Raw genomic sequence first — 8,169 nt, 5'->3', positions numbered from 1 at the left:
CCCCGGGTGTAAAGCTGCACTGCTTTACCCAAATCAGTACAACCCAGTGGTGCTTTGCCCTGGAGAGGAGGAGTTAGCTTGTGATGTGAAAGATCAGGTAAGCTCCAAGGGCAGCACACTAAGTAATCTGTCTCACTGCACTACATTAAATAATAAAACGTCTACTCAGCATTTTTGCCAAACGAGACCCTAAATTGATGCTGACGCTCCTGCAATGGTGCAGTACTTTCCCTCATCCCCAATTGGCTCTGGTAACGTGACCTTTTTATGCTGAAAAAGCACCAGCAGCGTGGACTGAAGCATGGTATCGCCTATCGCGTAGCCACCACTGGGCTCTCCTTTTCTTGAGCCAAGTGCCTCGCTGTTTGTATCAGCAGAGCAGAACAGCTCCGTGCCCTGGGGGGAGGCCCTACTGGTTCAGTGATTATTTCTGTTTGATGGGCATTGCAGTGACAGCTGGAGCAATTCCTCTTTTTTTAGGACAAGAGGTTTGGGAGCTAGAGTCCAGGCACGTGGATAAGTCTTTGTGTTGGCTTTGCTGGGCCAAGGAGCCATTGGAAAGGCCACCAAAGCGACCTGAACCCCCAGGTACATAGAAAGGTCCAGGACAGGTGAAAAAAACCCAAACAAACAAAAAAACAAACCAGTTTAAAACTTGTGTGGAAAAACGTTTCATCATGCTGGCATTTGACCTGTGTGTACACACTCCCCACTCCCAGGCAGGTCACAAACCTGCAGGCAGACACAGCCTCTGGGCAAGGCCAGGGGCAGCGCGCTGCCTGTAGGCAGAGACATCTCCTTTGGCAGTGGGCAGCCCGGGGGGTTGCAGGTGTGTTAGTGTTCTGTTAGCAGCACTGCACCCTCTGTAAGAGTCAGTATCGAGCCCAGGCTTTGGAGGTGGCCGCATCTCATTATGCTCTTGCATAACAGCGCGATGGAGATTGCGCCGGGTTTATACAGAGCCAAATGATAGGAGTTAGTTTGAGTAAATGTTTGCACATGAAAGCTTCAGCTGGTTAGAGATCTTCATTTCCGCCAGCAGAAGTAAACCTCTTAGTTATTCAATCCTCTGAAAACTTCAATCACCCTGATAAGGGAAGACAAGGCAGGACAGAGGAGAAGACTTCCTCTCCACTTGCACCTGCAGGATTGCTACCACCCCAGAGAAGGGAGCAGAGCCTCCCTAAGCACTACCACGATGCAGAGCATTGCTCTGGAGCCTGCCCACTGCCCTTCCCCTGGCTGCGCCACAGCCCCTTGATTTAAACCCTTAATCCTGGGGAGGTTGTGCAATGACTCTCTCAGGCTGAGAATGGATTATGCCCCGCTTCAAAGGTGGTTGGCACTCAGCCTACAATCCCAGTTTTGTGTCGGGGGGGCAGTAAACTGGCTCAGCCCCTCGTGCGAAAGCACCTGCAGGCAATTCCTGCAGCTGGTGCCTAGCAACACGCTCTGAGCTGCTCTGACAACAGCTAAAATTCAACGTTATTTCATCCTTCCTCCCCAGAGGAGCAGCTCTTGAGTCATCACTGGGGGAGATGGGACGTGTCTCCCACTCAGCTTGCTATAAATGAGTGGTATGCGAGGGGCTGCTCTGTGTCTCTTGAGCACATGTGCTGCTGCCAGCTAAAACGGTGTCTCCTTTAAGCATGCAGGACAGCTGCAGGTTCAGGAGATTTGGTAAATTGTTTTTTCCTCCTCTTCCCAACTCCTGTTTTGTTCCCAACAGCCTCTCTGCTTCCTCAGAGCTCTCTGCAGGTAAGCTGCTTTGCCCAGGTAGGGGTGGTGTCCTGTATTTCTATGCTCACGCAGAGCTGAAGGTATCCAACCTGGTATGGATATGTGCTGAGCCCTACCTTGGCTTTGCCTGGGCAAACCTTAAGTCATGTGCTTGCTACACACCACAGCAAACACGCACGTAGCTACAAGCTCAGGGCTGTGCTGAGCACTCTCTGGTGACGTGACAAGTTTGAGATCACCTGTGTGATGTACACATCTGAGAGAGGTGCTTGTGGGGAGTGGTGAACATCAGTGTGGGAAAAAAGCACAGGAAACCAAGCTTGTTTGTGGGGTTGGGGTCCTCATAAAGGTGGCAAGGCAAATGCCAGCCAGCCTGGGCAGGACCCAGCACAGTGTTTCTGCATGTGGGCAGGGAGCAAGGTTTGCTACAGAGTCTTCTCTAGTCTGGGTGACTCTCAGTGGCAAAAGCAAGATGAGAGTCCTTGTGGGGTTTGTCCTAGCTCTGAGGGGCATGCTTTTGGCTCTGTGAGCAAGTCTGAGAGCTGGGTGGATTTCTCAATGGGAGACTGTTAGGAAATCTCAGGCTTGGCTGAGTGACGTGGCTGCCTCGGCGGTGTCTGGTCGGGTAGTAGCTCACCCCGGCTGCTCCCAGAGCTAGCACAGAGATGTCTTATTGCTGAGGACAGGGGGGTTTGCCAGAAGAACTGCCTTTATCTCACTGCTGGCTGTCCCCAGCTTTCCCTGCAGCCCTGCACAGCTTGGAGGGAAGAGCGAGACTGGCCCTGTCGTTTGTTTGGACTCTACAGCCCTGAACAGATGAGGAGAGACACTGGTAAGTGCAGTACCTCTGGTAGAGGCCTCTCCAGCTCATCCCAGGACCCGCAGCCCTTCAGGATGGGAGACTGCTCTGTTCCCCAGCCCCGGTGTGGTATTCAGTGTGACTCAGGTGGGTGTTGGGCTCGCTGATTTGTTGTCCTGAAGGTCACATTAAACAAACCCAGTGGCATCACAAAGGTTAGAGACAGAGATAGAGAAGCGGTTTACACAGAAAAGTGTGAAAAATCTTAGTCTGATCCAGTATTTATTTTAGTGTCAAGTCAATGCTTGGCTTATGCAGTTCTAACACCAACTCTTTGCTAGCCTGCCTCAGAGGAAAGTGGCAAGCAGCTGGGAGCGTAGTGGAGATGAGGACCTTTGCAGCCAGGAGTTAATGTTTTGGGGGGAAAATCCTCAGCTCAGAAAACATCTCCTTTCTTCATGTGAACAGGACAGAATTAAGTTTGAGCCTTCTGACCTCTAACTTCTTGACTTCTGTTCTCACATTACAGCAGCAGCAAATCCTACTGCATGGGGTAGAAATCTATCCATCTGTACATGCAGTATTTCAAACGCTTATCTGTGTAAACTGTTCCAGACTTGACCAGAAATAAGGTTGTTTACTAGCAACAGAACTGGAAAATTTATTTAGTGTTGTTTTCTTCCCAGCTCTTTAGTTTTCATACTGAGCTACTGAATCTTTACTTCATCATAGTTACTAGGGTTTCTGGCTTTCAATGTGTTTTCACCTCAAGGTATTTCCATTGCCTGATCTCCTATATATGCCTGAAATATTCCTGAACTCCTCCTTTCCTAAATTCCTAAAATAAGGAAAGTAGAGCGTGTGCTAGGTCCTTTCTGATGTCAAGGAAAGTTTTCCTGTTGACTTGGGATGAGGCTAGAAGGACGGGCAGTGACGCACTCACTTTCCATTGCGAGCTGCTGCAAATAAGCAGGGGTATTAAACTGCAAGAGGCCAATAGCAACATTTTTCTCTGCCCTTCTCTACAAAGGGGTGGCATTCTGCTACTGTTTATGCTGACTTAAGTCTAGTGCAGTAAAATTCTTCTTGACAGTTTTACAGTATTGCATATTTTACTATTACAAGTGGAATAACTGAATGTATGATATTAGTTTGGCTGCTGTATCGTCCTGCAGTTATCTGCTGTGGTTATGCTGGCTCTTTTGGATGTTAAGGTCCTTTAGGCAGGGACTGTCACTGAGTGGGATGGATCCCAACATTATGAAAGCCCAATGTGCTACCAGAAGAGGGATTTGGAGGAGGTTTAGAAAGAATTGTGGGGCCACAACAGAGAGTGTGTTGGCTTTTGATCTGACTTTTCCTTACGCCTCCATTTAGGCCAAACTATTAAAACTTGTGTTTTCTGTCACTCGGAAGCTGTGCCTCAGGACTAAGGTGGTGTAACTCAGGACTTTCACAGAGAGGCAGCAGGTACGTGGCTGTGGCGAGCCAGCTTTCTGCAAAGCTGCTCCCACTTCACATTGACCAGCCAAAGAAGCCATGGTGTGACGGTCACTTAGACCGAGCAGGAGTGCTCAGGTCTTTAATAACAGGCCTAACACCCTTCTGTAGGGTTTCATTAATCTACAGGTACCTTAAAGGAGGCTGTAGCGAGGTAGGGGTTGGTCTATTCTCCCACGTGCCTGGTGACAGGATGAGGGGGAATGGGCTAAAGTTGCACTGGGGAGGTTTAGGCTGGATATTAGGAAGAAATTCTTTACTGAAAGGGTTGTTAGGCGTTGGAATGGGCTGCCCAGGGAAGTGGTTGAGTCGCCATCTCTGGAGGTCTTTAAGAGACGTTTAGATGTAGAGCTTAGTGATATGGTTTAGTGGAGGACTTGTTAGCGTTAGGTCAGAGGTTGGACTCGGTGATCTTGGAGGTCTCTTCCAACCTAGATGCTTCTGTGATTCTGTAAAGGCTGCTGGGGCAGAGCCTGAGGGGACAGTACGTGGGAGTACTTCACGGCTGCCCCCTCACATCAGCGGGCGGCGCGCACCGCGCATGCGCCGCCGCCCCTCCCCGCCAGTCGGTGGTGAGGCGCTAGGACCCGGCGTGCCCGCGCCTTGAGCGCGCCGCCGGCGGCCGCGCGAGGTCTCGGCGGCGAAGCTCTGACGTCACGGCGAGTTAATTTTAAACCCGCACAAGATGGCGGCCAGGGACGCGGCGCGGCGCAGGGGTCCGGCCCGCCAACGGCCCGAGCCGGCAGGTAACGCGGCCCCCCCGCGGCGGCCCCGCCGGGCTGAGAGGCGCCCGCTAACGGCACCCGGCCGCCCCCACGGCTCCCGGTGGCGAGGCGCGGCGCGGGGCCGCGTCCCGGTCCCGTCGGCGGGGGGAGGCCCCGGGTTTTCTCTTCTCCCCCCCCTCCTCAAAATGGCGGGGGCGGCGGCGGGAGGGGGGCTCCGCTGCGCGGCGGGGGCGGCCGCGGTCCTCCGGTCCTCTCGTCGCTTGCCGGCGGCCGGTGACCTCGTTCCGTGCCGCTGGGGGAGCGGGGGCAGGCCCCGGGGAGCTGCTTTCCGCCGGGCCGCCTCCCTCGGTGCGGGGAAGGAGGCGGCGGGCAGGCTCCCCGCGGAGCTGGCACGGTGCTGGTGCCCGGAATGCAGCCTCCTGCGGCGGGGGGACGGCTCTCCGGCTGGGCGTCCGGCCGCGGGCGTGCTGGAGTTTGCACAGTGCCTCTATACAAGTTCATTTCTCCGGGATATCCTACCAGCATAGTTTAGACGCTTCAGATTTATAACTGCATGTGCATCGTTGTACAAGTTCGTTTCTCCAGGATATCCTACCGGGATAGCTCAAAAGCTTCGTCTTTACAACTGTACCCACCATACTTCCATTTTAAGGGGGACCCAGGGCTTGCAGAGATGCTACCGGTCTAAACGCCAATCCGAATTGCATCAGGTTTTAGTGTTGAACTGTTTTCACATCGCTGTACAACTCTTAATTTGTTAGAGTGGTGGAACTGGGCATGGTTAAACAAAAGCTAGCAGATGCCATGTGGCATTGTTGGTTTGAATTGCTTCATCTGCGAGCCAGCTAGGAACTGGGTAGTCTAAGAGCGCTGTAAACTGGCAGGTGCAGAGCAGCTACTCTGCTGACTTTCTTATGGGGAGGAAAAGGCAAAAACTACTGAGCATGTGGAAATGGCTGAGTATGTTTGGCAGCACTACAATTTTAATGACTTAAAACAGAATGAAACTGAGGGTATAATGCTTGAGTATTGGTTTCTTATTTTTCCTCCCTCCACTGTTAGTACTGCTTAATTTTCTTTGGTGGTTCTCTGTTCTCAGCAGTACGTGGTTTAATAATCTTAGATAAAGTGTTAGATTATTGCTTAACTTTCTCAGGGCCAGAGTAAGCACCAGAGCACACCTGTAATAAATGGCCTTTAAGGTAGCTATGTCATCATTAGTGATGGAAACAAGAGCGTGTCACTATTAAGTTGCTTAGGTATTTTGGGCATGGAACAGCTTAATTGACAGGGTCTGCCTGTACAGCTATGGGTGATCTGTGCTTGCCTGCAGACGAGCTTTCTGTATAATGAAGTAAAGGAGTGTGGTAGACTGGAATAGTTGCAAGAAAAGGAATGTAACAGGAGAGGCTTATGATTTCTCTTGTACCATTACCAAGTGTTGCTTAACAGCTGTTCTGTTCCAGCTTACAGTAAAGTCACTAATGATGTTATAATCCCTCCTTAAATAATAGCCACAGCTCTCCGGTGTTTCAACTGGAAATCTTTTGAAAGCAGGCAGAGGGGTTGCGGAAAGCTGGATTCTGCCCTTTTCATGTTGTTCCCTTGCTGGCAACTTAAAGACACTTCTAAAATGGTTCAAGTTAAGCTGTTCAGTGCTGGAACTATCCTGAAAGCATTCCTTTAAATATGGTGCCCTCTCCTTGTTCAGGAGGCCAGGCTGCTCTTGTTTGTGTCAGGTGGGCTGGAGTGCGTGAGCCAGATCTCGTATGGGGGCTGATACTTCTCAGGAACCGTGTGGTGACTGTGGTTCCCGTGTTTCAGTTAAATATCCGTGATTAATATTTGCTTACTGACTAGACTAACGAAGTACTACTGACTGGAGCAAGATACAATGATACACGAGTGTCTCTGCTCTCTCCGTGTCCTAATAAGAATAGGAGCACTACCTCGAGCTGGCTAGACTGTGGATAAATGCAGGTGTGTTGGAGAGGAGGAGGGATGGGGATTTTTCTCCGCAATAGCAAAGCGCTTAGCTCTTGATGGCAGTGTCACAACCTCTCCAACTCTGAGGTTTGCCCAACTGTGATACTATGTAATGAGCAGACTGAAGTGCAGGTAAATGATTTTGTGTTTTTGCTTTGGTAGTGAACCATGTGTTGGTGCGTTAGTCTTTTAGCACAAGTCAGATCACAGGTTTTATTTCAGCACTGTAACTTGTTTCAACTTTGTGCCTGTCATTAGTAGAATGTTGTACATCTCATCACAGCCTGTAAAAAGTTTTAACTGTTCCAAGGACATTCATAAGGAAAGCTGCCAAGTTTCACTTAAATCTGTCTTTCAGTAAAGTTTGAAGTTGTTTTTTGTTACTGCACTGTAGTTATAAACAAACCCCATCCTGGGGATGATTTTTGAGGTTCTGATATGGCAGTCATCTAATGGGAAGTTTTAAACTTCTAAGTTAGACTTGTTTCCTTGTTCTTGCTGTGTGCTGTGCCCACAATGGGATATTCAGCTTGCCAGTTTGAGTGCTGTTTTCCAACTTTTTGCTAAATCCTGTGTTAACATCTCAAACTTTCTACACTAATTGTTAGTGTTTCAAGGTTTTGTCTTTAATCTCAACTATGGAAAGTGAACAAGACACAAATATTTTATAGGTATCTGCATAGGCTTGCTGTGTTTGTCATTCATGAGCAACTAGAAACTTTCAGAAGTAATTACATGCGTTGGTTCTGAAGACTTTATTCTTACTGGAAAACGTGTGGGTCTATTTCTCAAAACACTTCTAGCAACCTGAACTTTAATGTTGAGCTGTCCAGGAGGAAAGATGAAAGCAGCTTTACTTATTTGCTGAAGGTTGTTCTTGACATTAAGAATATTAATTTATCCTAGAGCTGACTTTGACGTTGTAGTGCTGTAAAGTTGATTTACATCTGAATATATTTGCAGGGTGGGGGTTTGTTATGAACACCAGAACAAACATATGTTTCATGAGCAAGTTTGAAATACATGTGAAAACATCACTAAGATTGATGTCTGCTACTTTGGTTAGCTGCAAAGAGATGATCGATATGAAATGAGTACTGTCTATTAGAGTAAGGACAGTAATCAAGTCATTACTATCAATGAATTAATATGTAATAGGAACTGATTTTCTCAGGGCATTGATGGCTAACTTGCCTGGCTTCTAACTTCTGTTTATATCAGAAAGATACTGATACATTTTGTGTAGTATTCATTTCCAGGAAAGCAAGATTCTGTGCATACTGAAGATGTGTTTTGAAACACGTTCACTGTAAAAATCTGAGGAACTCAGAAGGTGTTTAAGCTTCCGAAATCTTTTTACTGTCCACTTAGCAAACTTGAAATGAAATCTGGGGAATTTGAAGATCTGTCTGCCTTCTC

At 48.7% G+C, this 8,169-nt stretch overlaps 1 protein-coding gene across 3 annotated transcripts in view; it reads left to right on the top strand.

Annotated features, from left to right (window-relative positions):
* Positions 1-2,337: 2,337 nt before the first annotated feature.
* Positions 2,338-8,169, top strand: part of ATL2 (atlastin GTPase 2) — a 42,067-nt gene continuing 36,235 nt past the window's right edge. Inside the window, exon 1 of one of the 3 annotated variants that reach the window (XM_035553109.2) lies at positions 2,338-2,572. In XM_035553109.2, the coding sequence (XP_035409002.1) occupies positions 2,557-2,572 (16 nt within the window). In that variant the 5' untranslated portion in view covers positions 2,338-2,556. Of the gene's footprint in view, positions 2,573-4,603; positions 4,786-8,169 lie in introns of those variants that run through there. The other 2 variants (XM_035553106.2, XM_035553108.2) reach the window with 2 other exon arrangements.

This window comes from Cygnus atratus, chromosome 3, assembly GCF_013377495.2.
Source record: "Cygnus atratus isolate AKBS03 ecotype Queensland, Australia chromosome 3, CAtr_DNAZoo_HiC_assembly, whole genome shotgun sequence".
NCBI lineage: Eukaryota > Metazoa > Chordata > Aves > Anseriformes > Anatidae > Cygnus > Cygnus atratus.
This window is presented reverse-complemented; position numbering and strand designations above follow the sequence as displayed.